General features: G+C 38.0%; 1 protein-coding gene across 1 annotated transcript; it reads right to left on the reverse strand.

Moving 5' to 3' along the window:
• Positions 1-12772: 12772 nt before the first annotated feature.
• LOC145673250 (uncharacterized) lies at positions 12773-17958 on the reverse strand. Its single transcript, XM_081742767.1, has 2 exons — positions 13218-17958; positions 12773-13118 (listed from the first exon to the last, which is right to left on the reverse strand). The coding sequence occupies exon 1, from the start codon at positions 17390-17392 to the stop codon at positions 13490-13492; it is 3903 nt and encodes a 1300-aa protein (XP_081598893.1). The 5' UTR covers positions 17393-17958; the 3' UTR covers positions 12773-13118; positions 13218-13489.
• Between the last annotated feature and the right edge of the window lie 4933 nt (positions 17959-22891).

Here is a 22891-nt window from a genome sequence, read left to right on the forward strand (position 1 = left end):
TTCTACTTCATGAAGTTTATCATACATATTTTGAGTCATTACTTTCTGAATATCATAAACTTACGTTTCGTTACGTTAAAAAAAATCCTTCGTTCTTACTATGTTAGAAAATACAATAAAACCTAGAGAATATTTGTCATATTTTAATTGGATAAGCGTAAGTTCAGTTTAATTGTAGCAAAATCGCTCAAATCATCAAATATTTATATGTGCTAATAAAATACATACACAACTTCCTTTATTCTGCATTTTATTCACCAGAAATTGACTCAAACCTCTTACAAATTGTTTCTTAGGAGACAAGTTACATTCATGGCTACAGATTCGCTGTAGTAGTTCTTCAGCGACATGGGTTTAACTACAGCATACAACATGTGGATATACGTCATTAAAACTACAATGGAAAGAGGGTGTGTTCCGGTGAACCGCCACCAATGAAATTTTGACAGTGTTATCTCTCGCACTATATGGTGAACATTTGTTGAGTGTGCAGTGTTGTTGATTCCCAGTAAGTTTTGTTTTCTTGTTATCGTTGTTTTATATTTTTGTTATTATTATTGCTATTGTTTAGTGTACTTGCAAACGTTATGTTGCTTAAAATATCTACAATTAACATTAATAATTTACACAAAGCCCTCTCAAGCAGTTTGCACTCTGTGATTTTCTACGAAATGAAAGAATTGATGTTAATCTTTTATAAGAGGTTGGTATTGTGGAACTTAATCTGTCCATCATATATAGTCAAAAACAAATTTTAACAATAGTGGCACAGGTACACCAATTGCTTTCAGGCCTTCAACAAGTTTTACTCTTCTTGTGTGTCATTCGTCTGCTCGCATATTAAGTGGTAAACTGTGGGATATCAATATTGTCAACGTTTATACTCCAAGTGGTTCATATGCTCGAATCAATCAAAATTCCTTCTTTTCCCAGGATGTAGCTCTTACGCTAAGACTCCATGTTGTCAGATTAATTGTGGCAGAAGGCTTGAAGATCAAGCCCCAGACTATAATTTCAGTCATACTCTCCAGGAATTAGTAATTGCGGGACTTTATTTACAAGGTATATGGATCTGTCTGAGGCCGCAGGCACGCGATTATATTTATTTATCACTAGCATATATTACCCGCTTCGCTGGGTTGAAATGAAAATTTAAATGCACAACTCCATATCTCATGTGTTTAATACCCGTGAAATATGCTTGCAGTAAATGTTAACATTATATCGCCTGTCATTTATGTTAACCCGCCGAGTGACACGGTCATGCGGGTTGCATATAAATACGTTTATTTTTACCTATGATGAACTAACAAAGGATTTGTACGTTATGGACACTTGAATGGTCAATTATCTCAAGACACTGGTAATTAAAAATTAAAGTGATATGATAAAAACCATCTAGGGTCCAAATCCTAATAACCCCCCAAAAATAAAAGAAATTGGTTCAGCCGTATTAGCGTGATGAGGGAACAAAGGATTTGTACGTTCTCTTTTATAATATAGATAAAGTGCATCGCACCTTGACAGTATATATACCGGTATGTTTTCACCATCGGTGCCATGTATTAAACAAGTTGAAATTGTGTACATTCTTGTTCTGATCACTCCGCATACATTGTAAGTTTTTCTTTAACTAATCCAAATCTTGAATGAGGTAGATGGTACTGTAATTTAATGCATTATTATTAGAAGACGAACAATATTGTGCTTAGTTTCAATCGAAAGGGCAATATTGGATTAAGCAAAGGTAATATTTTTCCACTGTTAGTGAGTGGTGGCATACTTACTTCAAACAACGATTTACAAAGTTCTGCTGCTGATACTAACATGAAAAATCCAGAGATCCTCGCGATTTTCTTTATTTTTATAACAGAAGATCGATGTGCCGTTGTTTCTGACTTGTTCATGTTATCTCAGGTTAGGTGTTATCATTACTTCTAAATTTGAATCACCGATGTGTAGCTGGAATCAAGATTAGAAGCAAGTTTCCCTTAGTAGATGCTGATGAAGAACCGTCATTATACCATATACTTCATGAAATAAAACAAGGAAAATATAAATTGATTAATCAAGTCATTGATTAGAAAGTAAAATTTTAAGATATTTCTTTTATCAAAAATGTATTTTGGTCGAATTACCACAACCTACATGATCTTTCTGATGTTAATAAAATGCCTGAGGAATATTTTACAACATCTTTTTGTGTTCTTGACGATACAGCACAATTCCTTGTGCGCCCATTTACTACTGAAGATGTACGAAAACCAGGAATGGCAGTTCCTAAAGGAAAATCTCCAGAACTACATGGAATACCTGGAGAATGGTATGTTATTGTTTCCTCTCAAGTCGGTGAATTACTGACTTCTCTTGTTAATGAATATTTCAACGATACTCCATGGAAACTGTATCGTATTCCTGGTGTTATAGTGTTTATACCTTAACAAGCATATCCTACAAATGTTAAGCACTATCAGGGGCGATCGCAGGGTAGGGGGGCAGAAGAGGAAATTTTCTTATTTTATATATAAATAAAGCCCATCATAGAGTTTGGAGCTCTTTAAAGTTGTTTGAAGTAGTATTATTACAACTTACCGGCCCTCCAGAAATCCGTCCTGGATCCACCCCTAAGCACTACCGAACCATAACTCTCCTCAATTGCGACCACAAATTGCTTGTTCGTTGATGAAAAACAAAAGACTACTACCCTATTTCGATATTCTTATTGAACCATTTCAGTATACACGAGGAAGTGAAAAGAAAATTTGCCATATGCTACAAACTCTACGTGATGTTATTGAAAATTACGAATTACGAATATTGAAAATTACTAGTCATGCTTTGCTTGCCTTAGATTTTAACCAAGCATTTTATCGTGTAAATCACAATTATTATTTGTGGTGTTTGTTGCAACATATAGGAGTAGAAGACTTATTTAATCGTTGGATTCGAGTTCTATATGATAAAGCATAGTGGAAACAAAAAATCAATGGATTTCTGTCCACTCCTATTGCTATAAAATATAGTGTCAGGTAAGTATGACTATAATTTCTATATGTCCTTTACTATACGGCATCAATCAATGTATACAAGGTCTTCATATTTGTACTGTTCCTGTCAAATTTGTAGTTTTGCTGAGGTAAATGTTTCTCATAGGGTTCCAGAGGATTTAGAACTAGTTAAAGATAGTGTTCAACATACTCTGAATATTCAGGTGCACTTCATAATCGAGAAAAAATTAAATTCATGCCCTTATGAAATTATTCTACATATTCATATAAACATTTTCAGAAAGTAGTGTAGGGTTTGAAAGTATTGGGCATTTATTTTCCCTGAGACTTGCATGAGAGCATATCTTAAAAAAAAAATTCTGAAGGTCAGATCTGTTCTACATCAACAGAAATATCGCCAACTTCTATTGATATCTTGCGCATACTTTGTGAATACATATGGCTTTCCAAGCTGGAGTATATCTGTCAAATTTTGCTTATGCCTAAACCTTATATTCACAAATTTACAAGCATCGGTAACTGGTTTTTGTGGGCAGATATGATTTTTCGAGTCCGTTATCCAGCTACATGTTTGCCATATCATGCAGGAGGACTGCCCTTGATACATATTGAAAGTAAAATGAAAGCTTTATTTTATTACGGAGAATTCCAAAACATTCAAAACATTGTAAATCAACTCAGCACTATGTTACTTTCGTCTCGTCGATACCAATGATGGAACATTACCAATGTATTAGCCTCTCACTCCTCCCGACTTTTAGTATTTTACAAACATTATACATGGTTGTTATAATTAAGTGCCGTTATTCATGGCAGTCTAGCGCGGGCTGTAATCAACGTATTACCGTACATTGAAATTTGTTAATACGCTAATGAGATCATGCGGAAGCGAATTACGCTGGAAAGCAGATTAGCTTCACTTTTCGCCACCAGGGGAAAATGTGGTGCTGTACAGGCCGTAATAAACATGAGCTCACACACGATCGCTTGAGGAACAGCATGGTTATTGATAAGAGAGACCTTACACTGTTAGTAAAATTGGTTTATCAGAACGGGACTGTGTGGTGTGGATTCACAGGAACGTTCATTATTAGTCCGTTTTTCTTTGAGGGGATGACATCCCAAGGAGTTGTCACCTGTACCATGACATCGGCACGTTATAGGGATCTTTTAGTGCGACATGTGATTACTGCGTTACAGGCACAAAACTGTTTGGAGATGACTGTTTTCATGTAAGACGGGGCAATACCTCACATCGGTCGCCACGTGAAAGATCTGCATCATCTCCCGAGGTTTTCCAGATGCGGTGCCAGAAAGATCCCCGATCTAAATCCATGTGATTTTTGGCTGTAGGATATCTGAAAGTTCGGGTCTAGCAAGGAAATATCCAGTCGCTGCCAGATTTCAAGGACAGCATAAGGCGACATATTACAACAATTCCGCTGCAACTGCTGCGAGCAACTGTTGCGCACGCCATTTTGCGGATGCAACATGTCGACGTGTCTGGTGGCCATGGAGCATGTGATGTAAATTGTCACTCTAATCGAAAATGTTAATGGAGTTATTCCCAATGCAGCTTTTGTTACCATTAAATGGAAATAGTCAGTGTTCGAAGTGGAGAAAAAGCAGAGGCGGAATGTTTTACTACGATTTTGACTCGACATATCAGCTATCTAAATGTTTAAATACAATGAGGTTATGTTGCCTAAAAAATTGCATTTATATTTACGTAATGGCTCAAAACCATTGAGGAGCTTCTCTGTAGTTACGGGGAGGAGGACATAGAGAGACTTTGTTCTCACGCCAACAACTTTCTGAAAAAAAAATTAAAAATATCCTCTTATGTTTTATTATAGAAGCTTACACACGAAAATGAGGATATTCTGAAGCGAATGAGGATATTAATTTCCTGCGGGAAAACTCCCGAACCACCTACACGACTGAAGGATATTTCAAACCCCCGGAAGGCCTACGCCCACAGAGGACAGCCCCTAAATTCGACCATGCTCAAACACGACATTTATATGCATTAAGGCAAGAAGACACACATAAGAAAAAGAAATCAATATGGCACATTAAAATATAAACTAGATGAACTTCTTTGAAGACGTCTCATTTTTAAAACAAAAGATAGGAAAAATATAACAAAAATGATGATTTTGTCAACTTAGAAATTATTTCTACATAAGAAATAAAATATTTTTAAGTGCAAAGCTATTCGTCAATTACTGTGTATAAAAATAGATTTATTAAAGATATTTAGCATCTACTCTCCAGTGATGGTATGCCTTGATCATTGAAAAACCAGAGATGGTATTCCTTCATCACTGAAAAACCAGAGGTGGTATAGCATACCACCGCATACCGTCTCACTTCGACCACTGCAAATAATTTCACCTTTTTCACCTTTTGTTACCCTCACATTGTTCCTAAAGTTGTTCCCTATTTGTTACAATTACCTACTTTTCACCTTGTTTGCATTATATTTCTCATATGTTTGACCTCTTCCACCTAGACTAGGCCCTCATGCCAGACAGTATCGAATGCTCGTTCAATATCAAAGGAAATCAGAACGGAAGGTAAACTCTTTATTAAAACGATTGACCAAAAGTGTAGTAAGTTTGAGTAACTGATCAGCAGTACTATAGGATGGACGGAATCCAGCTTGAATAGTTGGCAGTGTGTTCATCATTTGGAGGTAGGGATAAAGCCGTTTTACTAAAAGGCGTTCTAGAATCTTGCTAAATACGTTAGTGAGGCTAATAGGTCGATAAGATGTCACATCAGTTGGATCTTTACGAGGCTTTAAAAAAACCACAATTTTAGCAAGATCCATTCAATTGGAAAATAGCCTGTAGATAAAATTAGTGTACAAGGAAGCAAGTAGCACGAGAAATGCCTCAGTAGCCTTGAGAAGTTGACGATATGTACGGTGTGCTGCGACGGCGTAGAAGAACAGCTGTAATATTGTCTGGTGTTATCGGAGCGGTAAGTGGATTGATGGGATCAAGCTGGTGGGTAAAATTAGGTTTAAATAATGGCTGTGTAAGAGAACCAATGTTTAAGACACAGTTGTCTGTGAGGCAAGTGAACAACGATGTAGTGTGTGGAGTGAAGACTCCTTCAAGATAGGTAGCGAAAGCAGTTGCCGTTTCTGCATCCGAAGTTGGTACTTGACCAGCACATACGATGAGATATTGTGGGCTCTGTTTCTGAAAAGTGAGACGTCTAAAGACATTCCAGAATTTAGTTGAATTTGTTTCTTGGCGCAAAGCATTACAAGAAATACGCCAGTCAAGGCGTTTGCGGGCTATGTAGTTCTGAACCATACGCTGAAATTGGCAATGTAAAAGAAGAAATCGGCGGTCATTTGTGTTACGAAATTCGGTTAAGTACTCGTGTGAGCGTCGGAGAAGAGCGAGAGCGTGTGCCGATAAACGAGGTCTGGACAGTTGGTGGACACATTTGGGAACTGCGTAGTCAGTAGCTTGAGATACTATGTCAGTCAGAGTATGCGAGAGGTTTTCAATAGATGCAACTATTGTACGAATAGGAGGAGTAACCGGCAAATGTTCGGTAATGTATGTGCTGTACTGATCCCAACGAGCTTTACTAAAATTATATCGTGGTGTGTGTGGTGCTAAGGATACGTTGGATTTCCGATGTGGAGTGATAGACAGTAGTATCGGAAGATGGTCACTACCTATGGAGCCAATAATATCTAGAGTAGTAATTGGTAAAAGATTGTTGGAGACAATTGCTACGTCAGGGCTAGTGCCGCTTTCCGGAAGAGTAGGATGCGGTAACTGCAGTAAGAAACTATGAGTAGTTTGAAGAAAATCTTGAAAGCGTTGTTTCTGAGCTGCTGTACGAGAATGATAGTTGATGTCTGCTAATATGACGTATGTTCTAAAGTTGGGATCTAGATAGCTCAGAAAGCGACACGGAAGCGGTTGGGTAGATCGAACATAGACGGTGGCAATGCTAATGATATTTCCTGGAAAGTAGAGCGTCAATATGACGTGTTCGGGATATTGTTCAGGAGAAGATGGTATGATATGGCGCCGTTGAAGAGAGTGCTTAATGGCTATTGCTGCACCACCACGTGCGGTGTTTTGTGGCATATCAGAGCGTATGAGATGATAACGTGGAAGATAGAAGCGGTCAGATCGTTTGAGAAATGTTTCATTAAGAAGGATGCTATCTACATTGTGCTGAGTTGCTAATGTTTCTAAGAGAACTCGGTTGGTAGGTAGCGAACGAATATTGCAGAATAGCAATGAAATAGTCTTCCTTCTCTGATCTGTACTATTCATGATGGGTGTCAGTATGGAAATGGAGGTAGGTAGAAAGACCAGAATATGTAGCTGCCATATGAAGCTGGAATATATTGAAGGCGGTTTTCGTTGCATGGTTTAGAATAGCCTCACGCTGGTAAGGAAAGGCATTTTGAAGAACTATAGTGATGAGCTTCAAAATATTTTCTACAGTAGGTGGTGGTAAGAAGGATGTTTGCGTGGTCGCTGAAATGCCGGTTGAACGTGATGAGACATGGACACGTAGAGGTACAACAGTCTAGGGTTTATCTGGAAGTGGTTTAGGTTTGCCCTTACACTTGTAGGAATAAGTTGGATGTTCCCCGTCACAAGTGTTGCATCTGGAAGGTTCGTTGAGCTCAGAACACTCTTTTACTTTATGATCTCCTTTGCAATGGGAGCAGACGGAAGGATTTGTGCATTTGTTCGTTGAATGCGTATTATAAGTTAGGCAATTTTCACTCCATAGTGAGAGAGGCGGAAGGGGGGGGGCGCGAAGGCTACACCCGATGGTGGCAACGGACCGTTATTTAGAAGATCGTCTATTAGTGTTGGATCATCTGTTAGAATTCTGACCATGTATGTAGAGCCATTAGTATTATTAATACGGAGAGCTCTAGTAGGTTGAATCCCATCCTGCTTTAGTTCCTCTAGTATGTCTTGTTCGGTATAGGTAGGATCAACTCCACGGATAACTACAGAGAGTAATGGAGCACGCCGAGGCGGAGGTAGTGTTTTGATATGAGGAGTTTTAAGGGGTTGAATTCTCGTGTTAACGCCAAAAATTGCTGGTCCCACTTTATAGATGAGATGTTTATTAAGATCGGGATTCTTTGTTTTTGGGATGATTCCGTTAGAAGTCTTGTTTAATTGATGGAGATCGAGTCTAGAACAGTATCGTATTAGTTTTTGGTAAAACTTTTTTTATGTCCATGAGCTCAGCAGGAAGATTGGTAAATAGAATCGCAAAAAAAAAAAAAAAAAAATAGTAAAATGAATCGGATGTAGCACATTGGCAGTTTACAGGACAGAAACTTAAAGAAGAGCGCAAGATGCCATACCTTATCGAAAGCTTTCTCTAGGTCGAAAAGAAGTAAGCATGAAGGCTGTGAGCGGTTGAAGTAATTCGTAATGAGATTGGTGAGGCGTAAGAGCTGGTCGTGAACACCAATGCGAGGACGGAAACCTGCTTGATGGAGTGAAATGATACGATGGCGAGAGAAATGTGGATGAAGTCTGTTTACAAGAATGCATTCGAGAATTTTGCAGAAAACAGTGGTTAATTGGATTGGACGGTAAGATGATACAGAGGTAGCTGGTTTGTTAGGTTTTAGAAACATTAAAGTCTTGGAGGTGTTCCAATCGGCGGGAATGATACCGGTACGTAAAATGAAAGTGAAAATATGGGCTAACAGGAGCAGTAAACAGAAAGGACTCTCTTTAATAATGTTATGGTAGGTGATAAGGTCCATGCCTGGAGCAGTGTTACGTTTGTGAGCTGTGACTTTACGAATTTCTGGAACTGTGATGGGTATGGTAAGTTTGTGATGAGCTGGAAAGTTATCCTTTGTAATTGGTTGAAGATGAGGAGAATCAACATTAAACGTATATGCAGGATGGTGTCGTTCAGATCTTTCAGGAGGAAATGGAGTGAAGATGATTTGGAGATGATTCACAAAGGCATCAGCTTTGCCACTATCTGAGGTGAGTGGATGATCACCGTCAATGACAGGGTAAGGTTTTCGAGTAAGTTTGCCAGTCAATGCATTAAATATAGGCGTAAATTAGGGGGGGCAACTGCCCCGCCAAATAAAAAATTCTGAAGCCTATTAGGATAGTCATCCAGTGTTATCTGTGAACTGAGCTGCAGCGAATACGACACTGCTTTGCTTAATTTTATGTTTTTGTTTCACTGTATTGAGGTCTTTAGCCGACTAACCAGGCCAAGAGAAGGGAGGGGCAAGGAAGTGAAAAGACAGCGACCCTGGTCTGACAAAAGGCACCAGGTTAAACCTGTCACTCAGTCAGATGGCCGGTCGGAACAGAGTTCGTGCCTATGCTCCACCTTTCCAATGCTGCTCGTTAGGGAGGGCTTAAAGTGGCTTAGTGAATAGCCGCCTCGCCAGAATGCTTATGCACAGTGATTTGCCAGAACGCAGTTAATAATGAAAGTAAATAATCCCTGATCTGTTTCGAAAATCATATTAATAGTCGTTTCATACACGGAACCAAAATATTAATTAAAAATTAATGCACAAAGTTTGTAGTGACAAGTGTTGCATACGAACTAAATTCCGACAGCAGTCTGATTTGCTGAAACGTAGTGTCGGGGCGTTCTGGCTCACTTTAAGCCCTGACACTGCCTCTCTACTACTAGCTGGGTAATTGTCACTCACTTTCGATGCATGTGATCTAAATTGGTTAACACTGCACTGTATTGCTTTATTTCATTTTCAGACATGTTCCTTCAAGACGGCAATAATAATTTATAAACTGTAGTGTCAAATTCAGGATTTCTTTATTTTTCTATTACATCAGAAATGCTTGTAACTTGAATAAAGACAGGACTTATTCTGAACATGTTTTCTTTAAATGGGGGAGGGCACAGATCCAGTGTAAAATTGGGATTGAACTATATTTAAAAATAATTTGCTCATGTTCAGATATATACCTTCTTTCTTATTGATTCCGGCTGTTTCTTAGATAGGGAATAGTTCAGTGGCGTAACTAAAGGCTTGGCGGCCCTCCTGCAGACAGCGTGGAATAGGGCCCCTTCTCTACGTCCTACTTCACGATTTGAGATCCCCTGATGGTTTGGGGCCCTCATGCAATGCGGGTCTTTATTTACGCCCCTGGGACAGTTATTAAAAAGTTTGTCTTATCTATGCTGATACTATTATAAAATGTTCGACTGTAAACTGTCTTCGTCTGAAAAAGTTCTAGAATAAAAACCGGAATGAAGTTCTGATTTTAACCACATCTGGTAGTCTTCAATAAATGTTTTGCTACATCCATCTTACTAAAGGTCAGTGAACTTTCAGCGTGCTGGAGAAAGGGGATGCGATGTACGTTGATGGTCAAAGGAAGTACAGGTCGGCCTGTTGTCTAGGATACAGGGTGTGTTTTATAAGGGTAAGCAAAGATATGCAGATGTAGGCTCTTTGTCGGAAATCTTGTTGTCCTACATATAAAAGAAATTTTACTGCATTCCCTGTCACAAAAGTAGCAATATCTGGTATCGTTGTGGAAAGGAAAGGGAAAACTGTACGGTTAAACCAACGAGTTATTATTACTAATAGTCACCCTGGCACCCAAACCAAAAATAATATACTTGACTTATTCTGAAGTTTGTGTTTGTAGCGAGCAGTTCGTTTGAAGTTTCTTCTTTATATATAGCCTTCACGTGTATCGATGTATATTGGTTTCATTTTTATATTTTATCTGTGGTACTTGAACATTTCTTAAGTTTCACAGGAAGTTGTTGTGACTAATATGCAATGCCCCCCCCCCAAAAAAAAAAAACACTTTGTTTGGAATATTTTATCACAATGTGATTTTTTGGCTTTATGTTAACAAAGAGAAAACTTTTAGATACGTTAGTCCCGAATACCAAAATCAATTTCTAGATTTAATGTGTGAGTATGTGCTGGGAAAAATAATTGATCGTGTGAAGACTGCAGGTATAGTGTCATCATGGGTGAGACTCAAGATTTGAAGCGACATAGTAGTAGTGGTAGACGTTGGCCCGAATGACTCATCCTCATTCTCTTTTATGACCGGGATTTTTGAACTCCGTTCCCTTTTACGGCTAAGATGAATGCTTTGGTTTCTCGATTCTGATTGGCTGAGAGAGGTCACGTGACGTTAGGCCCCGCCCACGCGGGAAATTCAAATTTTCCAGGTCACGTGGTATGACGTCATGAGTCACCCCGCGGGGAAATCCCTCATTCTCTTTTATGACCGGGATTTTTGAAATTTGTTCCCTTTTACGGGTAAGATGTGTGATTCTGATTGGTTGACAGCTGTCACGTGATCTTAGACCCTGCGATATTTGAAATTCGTTCCCTTTTACGGGTAAGATGAGTGTTTATGATTGGCTGACAGAGGTCACGTGATCTTAGGCTCAGGGATTTTTTAAAATTCGTTCCCTTTTATGGGTAAGATGAGTGGTTTGGTACCTTGAATTTGATTGGTTGATAGCGGTCACATGATCTTAGACCCTGGGTTTTGAAATTTGGGTATCCTCTTTGATGAGTACTTTGGTACCTCGATTCTGATTGGCTGATAGAGGTTACATGATCTTAGACCCGCTACACGCTGAACAGGTCACATGGTATGACGTCATGTTTTACCCTTGCGGGGAAATCCATTACTAATTCGTTTCCTTTTACGGGTAAGATGAGTGCTTTGGTACCTTGATTCTGATTGGATGATAGAGATCACGTGATTTTAGGTCCTAGGATTTTTGAAATTAGGGTGTCCTTTCTGATGTATACTTTGGTATCTCGATTCTGATTGGTTGATAGAGGTCACATGATTTTAGACCCATCACACGGTGAACAGATTACATGGGAAAACCCCTCACTCATTTGTTTCCTTTTACAGGTAAGATGAATGTTTTGGTACCTCAATTTTGATTGGAGGATAGAAGTCACATAATCTTACCCTCACCCCAATGCTAGACATTCAGAGTGGTATGACAGTGATCACCCTCGACCTGGATTTTTTTTAATGGTTATCCTTTTTGGTACCTTAAAGTTCCCGTGGAGGGTTCAACCCATCCTTAAATAACCCTTTTATGGTATGATATTGTACTGAAGTTTACATTAAATATTATCGTTCTCTCTTTGACAGATAAGATGATTCTTACCTTGATGGAGATCCTGTCCTTGAATTAGTAGCCTATGTCTCTGGAAGTAACAATGGTGAAAGAGGGGTGTTGCTTGTAGATTTCTTATAACACATTGTTGTGAGTTTAAGCGATTTATTGCTCAGTAAGCGCTTCATTAATGGAAACAGTGTTGCCAGATTTTTCTTACCTAAACTGCTCCGATTCTTTTCGAAACGGTTCCGCAGAGTACAAGAAATTTTAAACTAAAAAATTTTTCGAACTAAAAAAATTTCAAAACTAAAAAAATTTTAAACAAAAATTTTCAAACAAAAAAAATTTCGAACTAAAAATTTTGAAACAAAAATTTCAAAAAAATTCGAACTAAAAAATTTAAACTAAAAACTTTCGAACTAAATTTTCAAATCAAAAAATTTTCGAACTAAAAGGAATTTAAAAAATTTTCGAACCCAAAAAAAAATTCGAACTAAAAAAATTAAAAATTTTTCGAAAAATATTTTAAACTAAAAACTTTCGAACTAAATTTTCAAATCAAAATTTTTCGAACTAAAAATTTAAACAAAAAATTTCGAACCAATTTTTAAAAACAAGTTTCGTACTAAAGTTGTAAACCACATTTGAAAGTTTTCAAATCCAAATTTTTTTCGAACTAAATTAAAAACCAAATTTTGGACACTAAAAAATTCTTTAATTATTTTTTCGAACAAAATCATGTAAACCAAATCTTGGATATATTTTCCACCTTAAATTTTCAAGATTACCATTTATTTGAAAACAAGTGTTCAGGGTTTCAAGAAATAATAAAACATATTTTTTTTTCAACTTGTTGTATTTTAACGAAAGGTATGTGCTCTTCTCATACAAGTTTATTAACATAATAAATACAGGATCTAGTTTAATGAATATGTTGGACGTGTCATCATCTTCGAATGTTGTAGACGTATCCTGTAAAGAAAAAGAAGAAACGACGGATTACTTTAAGAATTTCTTTTTTCTGAAACAATAAAAATGAGTCAATATTGATAAGAGAGAAATAAAACTTACTCGTAAATGATGGATCTGTTTAGGCTCATCTTCCTCCTCGGGTACATTTCATCCACTGATGGATGTTTACGCACTTTTTCTGGGTACTGCATTTTTCTTGGTGTTGCAGCTTTATGGTCAAGGTTCCTCCTTCGGTACGAGATGACTGCATTTCTTCCACTGATGGTGATGTTGATGATTTATGAACTCTTGTGGGTACTTCATTTTCTTCTTGGTGTTGCTGCTTTGTGGTTAAGGAGAAGAAAAGGAAAAGGAAAAAAGAAATGGCGGCCTTATTGGGTATTTACAGTTTTTTCTTCTTCATCTTCTTTTTCCAGTTCCATCTTCTGTTTTTTAACGTACCCGTACGGAACCGTATCGTAGGAATTGAATTCTTTAAATCGACGTTTTGTGTACTGGATACTGTACATTTTTTCTTCTTTGCGTGTGACGATGGTATGGTCTTTGGTCCTGCATATCTTATGGGGGATAGTGATGGTGACTTGTCCACGGCATTGATTTGTAATCATTTCTTTTAGCGTATTGAAATTTAATTGTTGTCCTGCATTGTAATTTAATGTAAATCCTCTAATTTTGCATATGTAACTGGTGACGTTGGTATCCGGATTGTATATTTCTAGGCTGTAATTTTTTGGTCCTCCACTGACAAATGTTTTGATGTATGCTCGTGGTCCGTAAGACTCCATCTCATTCGATAAGCATCCCAAGTACGTTGAAGGTTCAATGGTTGGCTCCCCGGGCTTCTCTGTAAATATTACAGAATCCGTGTCGAAATATAAAACACGTTCCTGCAACATTTCCAGGTACTTGTACAGTTCCAGGCGTGCCTGACATGTTGTAAATGCACCTAACACGACATTGGTGTTTCGGTTTTGAACAGGCACATGTTCATTGTACTCCCAGAACGCATACAACATCGTATCATTGATGGGTACAATTTGATGGAGTTTAATGTCGGGGGAAGTGAGTTTTTCATAAAATTCTTCCGGCCGATCAATAATTGTGGTCTGGCTAAAGTTTGATCTTTGGCAAAGCTTTCCCCAAAGAGAGTTCACACAAAGCTTAGATAAACTTCTTCGTGCAGGATTATTTTCAATTTTGGACGGATCCAATGCAATACCTTCACGCTCCAGGACGGTTTGTATGAATTTTGATTTGTCTTCTTCGCTGACACAGGAACTAGGCCAGCCAGACGCTTCCATTTTTGATTTCAAAAACGTATTGATATATTCCGTGAACAAGCCACCTGTTTTCGTGATGGGATCATATTGTTCAATGTCATAATCCCAAATTTCAAAAATTTCCACTGGTTGATATCCTAATTCTACTGCTTTCTGGATTTCATATGATACCCATGTTCCAGTGAGGCATCGCTCCTGGTCGTTGTGCGTACACGTTGCTGTAGGGTCTGGGTTCATTTCTTCGGCACACGCAGCACACAGTGGAAAGAGTAGTTTCTTGTTACATCGGTAAGGCAGGAGACCATGATAAAGATGGCGACTTGGTAATATCGTCATTTTGATTAGACCATTGACTTTATTTATTGGTGGTATATTTTCATCACCCTGTAGATAAATTCGTGGATGGCCTACAGGGTATTTAGCACACTTATTTACATAAGGATAAAGCGAGACAATATCGAAATATTTTATTACTTCCCCCGCTTTTTCATCGACTTGGTGGTACAATTTCACGCAATTGGTCCTTCCTCCAAAAAAGCTATCTCTTGGATTTAATGGTCTGCGGTTCATGTACGGGTGATTCTTCAGATACGTCGCCATTGCAGGATTTTGTTTTAAGAACTGATTAAATTCGCACTCCCACATTTCATGTACAATGTAGCCCAATTCACGCAGTCTTGCATTTTTTCTTTGCGTTCGTTCATAACGGAATTCCATGGTGTCTTCTGGATTGCTGTAGATGGGCTGATTACGGCCTGTAGTAAAACATACTTTACACCCGTGGTAAAAGCAGCCGGCATGCTCGTAGATGTGCTCCTCTAACGTCTCAGGATCTTGGTAGTAACCATCAACATGGAATCCCGCAATAAACACTTCTTTTTGTCGGGCCGCATGTAAGATTTGTTTTTCTTCGCTTTTTTCAATGTAGGCCAGCCATTGCATTGCAGCGATCGATTGGGTACTTCTCCATCGATAGCCATGTGCCGGTAGAATTCCTATGGTGTTGGGTTTAAGGAAATTCCGGCGGAATACTAAATTGGAAGCACTGGCAATCGTGATCGTCTCCAAGAAGGGATTCACTTTGGTTTCTGTTTCAAATGACGTCATAAACGAAACGCATGCTTGTCGCAGTACATTGACATCTTGAATACAATATTTGATAATTTCTTTCTGGAAATCAAACGTATCATTACGATGATCGTTGTACCACTGCATGAACTTGTTCCTGTCTTCGACGGCCATTTCATCTGCACCATAATACTTTGTTTCTGGAAGTGGTCCAATATATGATTGATTCTCCTTGGTGTTGAAGAAATGTGGGAAGTAGCCTTTGGTTGCGGGTAAATTGAACGCTTTTGACAATTTACTTAATGCCATAGGTAGGAAGTTCAACGAGTCAATGAACGTCAGATTATTCAAGGTTAAACTCAGTATCTTGGTCCCATTTAATATGACGTCAGGTCTCCATTGGCATTGTTCTACCATAGCCTTTAGGATGAAATGTCCATCGTAGCCCTTCGAGTTGTGCGCGACACAGAAAATCCTATTTATATTGGGACGACGTTCCCGCAAGTACTGGAGAAAATCATAAACTGGATCCTCTCCTTGGAAAATATGCTGGCGCTGACCACACGTACTGCAAGACTGCTGGATATTATTGTTTTCAACACATGCATAACATACTTGTTCTGCAACCAATAAATTTGGAATGTGTACATACGTATTATCGCCAATATTCGTGTCCTGCATAGATTCTATATCATAGAATATCAACAAGGCTTTCTTTGCGTGCATGAGTGAAGGAACACCAGGTTTCAAGCATTGTCGATCAGGAAGCATAAAACATTGATGGGATCCCGGAACAATCTTCTTACAAACATTGCAAAAGATCTCATTGCAATCATGAAGTCGTTGTCCTGTATGCACAAAAGAATATACTCTGTAACATCTAGTACATTGCTTCACCATTTTGCATACAGGTTCCCCTTGATGATATACAATATTACGATGATTGCTAAAACATTCTTCGCCGTAAAATTGCCGATTGCAGTCGTTACACAGCACTAGCGTTTGGTTCTTGTCGCATAGTGGTCTCTGTAAACATTTGGAGCACGTAACAGGACAATTTTTCACATGTCTGTTACGTTCACTGTATTTTTTATGACACGCTTCACAGTAGAAATTGGTTGCAAAACAAGCAGTTAAAGATTGAATGATGTCAAAGTGACCAGCCAAACAAATCAAATTTATGGGAGTGCGATTTTCGTCGTTGGGCCCCTCGTACATGATATCATGGCCTGTGAAACTAGTATACACTGTAATTTTATATTCTTTGAGGTATGCCTGGAATTGTCGAATTTCATTTACACTGGCACCATGATCCAAATTCACTCCTGCATTTGCACATAGCGCATCGACTTCTTGGTCCACAACATATTTCGATTGGCGTTGATACTGCTTATAACGTTGCACATCTACATTCTTGTATGCCTTCAGACCAATAGCAATAACAAGGGCGTACGCCAAGCACCTTGAATCTTGATTTTGTACACGTACAATCCCTCGCTTGGTACGTAATAACTCTTCGTTCTCCAGTACTCCTTGCCGCAAACCGCCATAGCCACGTGGTATATCCACACGATGAAAATGAACGGTGAATGGTTCGTGCAGGAGAAATGCATTGTTACTTTGTAACACTCTTTCAAAGGAGGCCCACATCGTTTCCAATGTCAAGTTTCGGGCTTGGCGAAAACTCACCCAAAACGGTTTATTCGTGTTGCGTGGTGATATTACAGATAAACCAACCATCGCCTCATCGTCGACATTGGCTAACAAATGGTCCAGCATTGCTTGGAAACTGTTATGTACATACTGTATGATATCGGTTCCTACGGGCGGTGCGTTGAATTGAATTTCGAGCATTCTGCCCTCAATGTTAAATCGTCTATAATGACGAGTGATTTCATTGCGAACAGTAAAACCCGATTCGGCCATGGTTAATAAAAGGAGATAACAAACAAACAGGTACAATTGCGATAAATGTGTAAGGGAAAAAGGAATTGAGCAGCGTGAATTTACTACAAAAGAAAAGAAGAAAGAAAAATCTTAATCATCTGATAAACAGGAAATCATAACGTTTATGATAAATTCTTAATTAAGCAATTCATGTAAAGGTTCTGAGTTTGATTCCTGGCGGTGACGTTCAGAATCTCATTATGAAAGCATATGTACTAGAAATCAAAGTTTTTTTTTTTTTTTTAAATAATTATGTTACTGAAATAAGTGTTTTATTGCTGTCAAACTCGAGAGCATTACATCAGCATTTAACTGACCTACCATTCTATAGTGATAAAAAGAATGCATGAAATGAATGAATGTTTCATCAGTGCTGAGATGTGACAAAGTACGCGTCAGCATTTTTTTTTTTTTCCACTCACAACGACCTTTAAATGATGCGTTTGCAAGTTAAAGAGATTCATCGAACATTAACGATACACATACGTAATTGTCGAAACAAAATCTGCATAGCGTATTTTTTTTATTATTATTGTGACTAAGCGGTTAGCGTACATGGTTCGGACGTGGAAGTCCCTGGTTCAAGCCTCGGTGGGTTTGCTTTTCCACGTCGGGGCATGTCAAGCCTTTTCTGTAATTTAATATTCTCACGCGTTATCATACATTCTTTTCAAAACTAAGCTAAATGGCTGACGTACACCTCATAATACATAAACGTACATAAATCGTCTATAATGACGAGTGATTTCATTGCGAACAGTAAAACCCGATTCGGCCATGATTAAAAAATGAAAACAACAAACAGGTACGGTAAAACAAATATGTAATGGGAAAAAAGGAATTGAGCAGCGTGAATTTGAGTTGATTTTTGATTTTTTAGTTTAGCGACCCTTTCAGCAGCGAGGCTATATGAGACGTGGACCTACTGATTAACGTGGAATCCGAACCACATGAGCTCCCCGCCGGGAATTGAACCCCGGTCTCCCACGCCAAAGGCACGTATGCTAACCGCTTAGCCCAGGAAATCATAACATTCATGATAAATTCTTAACTAAGCAATTCATGTAAAGGTCCTGAGTTTGATTCCTGGCGGTGACGTTCAGAATCTCATTATGAAAGCACGTGTACTAAAAATCAAAGTTTTTTTAAAAATAATTATGTTACTGAAATGTGTGTTTTATTGCTGTCAAACTCGAGAGCATTACATCAGCATGTAACTGACCTACCATTCTATAGTGATAAAAAAAGAATGCATGAAATGAATGAATGTTTCAACAGTACTGAGATGTGATAAAGTACGCGTAAGCATTTTTTCTACTCACAACGACCTTTAAATGATGCGTTTGCAAGTTGAAGAGATTCACCAACCATTAACGTTATACATATGTAATTGTCAAAACAAAATCTGTATAGTGTAAATCTTTTAACCAAATATTCATGCACTCTTTTTTATTTAAGCGGTTAGCGTACATGCTTTCTAACGTGGAAGGCTCTGGTTCAATCCTCGGTGTGGTTTGCTTTCACACATCGGATCGCTGTCAAGCCTTTTCTGAAATTTAATATTCTCACGCGTTATCATACATTCTTTTCAAAACTAAGCTAAATGGTTGACGTACACGCCTCTGGCCTTGGTTCAATCCCAGGTGATTGCTCGAATATCACGTTAAGCTGAAGGGGACGCTAATGCTTTCAAAGGGTATCGAACCATATTATTCTCAGGCATAGTTTTTAATATTCTGTAATGCATTCTTTTCAAAACTAAGCGCACACATTTTTCTGGCCATGGCTCAATTCCCGACGGGCGCTCGCTGAAGGGACGCTAAACCATATCATTTATCGTGCTTACTTCTAATGTGTGGGGGGGTTCCTGATTCGTACTTCCACTTTCCCATTCCACTAATTTCTTCATAGTCTAAATATTTCGTACTAAAAGTAAAACAGTGTATTCGTGATCCGCCCACAAATATGAAATAAAAATGATTTTCGAATCTTGGGTGACAAATAAAATCTCACTGAACTTACCTCAATTCAATGAATAAAAAGTCGGTGCAATGAAGCTTAAATGAAAACACTTTTAAAAGGAGATCTTCTTCACTCGCTAGTTGAGAGCGATGTAGGATTTGAAAAATGAAATTTAGATTTTTATTTAGGTCGCTGTGAAAACGATGTCACCGTCAGCCAATCAGAAACGAGGAAATTTATAAAATGACATCACAACGAACCAATCAAAACGCTCGCTGCTTTTGTCATGAATCACGAACGAAAACGATGTGTAACAATCGATCGTGACGTCATTCAAGTTTCTCAATAGTTACATCATATAGTATCGCAGTTCTGAACCCAAATGCTTTCTGTCAGGATCATGTCACTACATGTCGTAACTGTGACGACATTTCATTTTCCTCATATTCCACACGTGAATGTCAATGTTTGCTTTTTTCATGAATCATGCTGACACGTTCGTAGTAAAACAAAAGTAATGCGATCCGCTGACGTTTGCATTTTTCAATCATATGTGCTTCTATGTCGTCACACAAAGAAGTCTATCAGCATTTTATTTTAATCCACGAACGGAAGCGTTACACTGTCAGATTTATTTTCTTAAAGTATAAGTGTATCCTTTTCAAGGACCATGGTTCGAAACCCACCAAGCATGATTAAATCCGAATTCATTCATAGCTAAGCGGTTAGGATACACATCTTTGGTTTGAAAGACCTGAGTTCGATTCCTGGAGAAACATTTCTTAGGATTTTTCTTAAACATGGTTTAAATTTCTAGTTCGAAAATTTTAAAAGTTTAGTTCGATAAAAAGTTTGATTTGAGAAGCGTTACACTGTCAGATTTATTTTCTTAAAGTATATGTGTATCCTTTTCAAGGACCATGGTTCGAAACCCACCAAGATCGATTAAAACCGAATTCATTTAAGCGGTTAGCATACACATCTTTGGTTTGAAAGACCTGAGTTCGATTCCTGAAAAAACATTTCTTAGGATTTTTTCTTAAACTTGGTTTAAATTTCTAGTTCGAAAATTTTAAAAGTTTAGTTCGATAAAAAGTTTGATTTGAAAATTTTTTAGATGTGATTTACATCTTTAGTTCGAAACTTTTGTTTTTAAAAAATGTTTTACTTCGACAAAATTTTGTTTCAATTTTTTTTAGTTCGAAATTTTTTTGAAATTTTTAGTTCGAAAATTTTTTGTTTAAAACTTTTTTGTTTCAAAATTTTTAGTTCGAAAATTTTTTGATTTGAAAATTTATTTCGAAAGTTTTTAGTTTAAAATTATTTTGTTCGAAAAATTTGTGTTTAAATTTTTTAGTTCGAAATTTTTTTTGAAATTTTTGTTTCAAAATTTTTAGTTCGAAAAGTTTTTGTTTCAATTTTTTTTGGTTCGAAAATTTTTAGTTACAAAATTTCTTTAGTTCGAAAAAAATTTTAGTTTAAAATTTCTTGCACTCTGCCGGAACCGTTTCGAAAAGAATCGGAGCAGTTTAGGTAAGAAAAAATCTGGCAACACTGTTTCCATTAATGAAGCGCTTACTGAGCGTTTAAAAAAAAATCGCTTAAACTCACAACAATGTGTTATAAGAAATCTACAAGCGACAAGGATTCCCCCCCCCCTCCCGCTGGTAATCATCTTATCTGTCAAAGACAAGGATAATATTTAAGGTAAACTTCAGTACAATATCATGATACCAAAAAGGTTATTTAAGAGGAGGCTGAACCCTCCATGGGAACTTTAAGGTACCAAAAAGGTATCTTTAAGGTATCAACCAATCAGCATCGTGGTACCAAAGCATTCATCTTACCCGTAAAAGGGAACGAATTTTCAAATATCCCAGGGTCTAAGATCACGTGACAGCTGTCAACCAATCAGAATGAGGTATCAAAGTACTCATCTTACCCGTAAAAGGGAACAAATTTCAAAAATCCCGGTCATAAAAGAGAATGAGGGATTTCCCCGCGGGGTGACTCATGACGTCATACCACGTGACCTGAAAATTTGAATTTCCCGCGTGGGCGGGGCCTAACGTCACGTGACCTCTCTCAGCCAATCAGAATCGAGAAACCAAAGCATTCATCTTAGCCGTAAAAGGGAACGGAGTTCAAAAATCCCGGTCATAAAAGAGAATGAGGATGAGTCATTCGGGCCAACGTCTACCACTACTACTGACATGAACAAGTATCAATTGTTTTGCAATACTGTGATGAAACATTAAACGTTCACGAAAGTTTTATCGGGTTTTACAAGACAGAAAAAACAGATGGCGAAAGTTTGTCCAAACTGTTAACAAATATGTTAGTATCACTGGGTTTGAGCGTAGATAACATCCGAGGACAATGTTACGGTGGTGCAGCCGCTATGCGTGGTCAGTACTTTGGCGCAAGGGCACCAATTCTGGGAGGGTCGATGGGGCCCGGCCCCTCCCCCTTAAAGCTGGCCCCCCTTGTTGTATTTAAGAATATACAATATTTGGCATAATTTGAATGCAATTTGTCTTAAAATCCTCATATATGTCTTCTGCATCTGAATACCTCCCCCCCAAAAAAAAATTGAAATTGGCGCCCTTGCTCTGGCGTTGCAAACATGATCATGGACGTGAACGATTACGCTCACATTTTGAACTTATGTATTGTTGATATGTGCGGAGAACTGTCTGCGATTTTGAACATGTTTGGTGTTCTGAGTAGTTTGCATTCCTTCATAGAAGCGTCGTCAATATGGCACGCTATTTTTGAAAATATTCTACGTCAAGGAGAAAACTTAAAGCATTTGATAACATTAAAATCTTTGAGCGACACTAGATGGAACTGTAGATTGAAAGCTATTCGTGCAGTTCAAGAAAATTTGGACCAGTAGTTAAAACTTTAGAGGAAATAGCAGATCACGATCAAATTTACGGCCCAGACGCGCATTCCCTGTTAAAAAATGTTCATGACTTATTATTTCTGTTTTGTCTTAAATTGATGAGACGTGTTCTTGAATACACGAATCAACTTTCCATGCACTTACAGAATAACGTGCCAATTTTTCTACTGTGAAAAAATTGTCGCAAGCCACTATCTGTAGCCTTCAGTCCTTACTGAGTGAGGAAAGTTTCAATACGCTGTGGACAGAAACAAAAGAAATTGCAGAAATCATGGGATGTAGTGCACCGAACGTTCTACGAAGACGAATCCCACCAGCATTGGGTGGTGGTGATACTTTTTCCGAGTGTGAGACAGCAGCTGAATATTAGACGCGAAGTGTACTATTCCGTTATTGATATCCTTGTCGCAGATATTAGCAATAAGTTCAAAGAAAATGATATGCTGGTTCTTCATTCCCTCCACGACGTGTTGAATCAACACAAACCATCAGCAGAAAGTATCACAATTATCAGCAACACCTACAAAATCCCCAAAGTTGAGCTGACATCAGAGTTAACAGTTTTCTCCAATTTGTGTGCAGAGAGAAACAGACTGAAAATGTATTTT

The sequence above is a fragment of the Thermobia domestica genome, chromosome 16 (genome assembly GCF_964235325.1).
Source record: "Thermobia domestica chromosome 16, izTheDome1.hap1.1, whole genome shotgun sequence".
Taxonomy (NCBI): Eukaryota; Metazoa; Arthropoda; class Insecta; order Zygentoma; family Lepismatidae; genus Thermobia; species Thermobia domestica.

Coding starts and splice junctions, on each gene's coding strand:
- LOC145673250 (XM_081742767.1), bottom strand. CDS start 17,392: ATGGCCGAATCGGGTTTTACTGTTCGCAATGAAATCACTCGTCATTAT.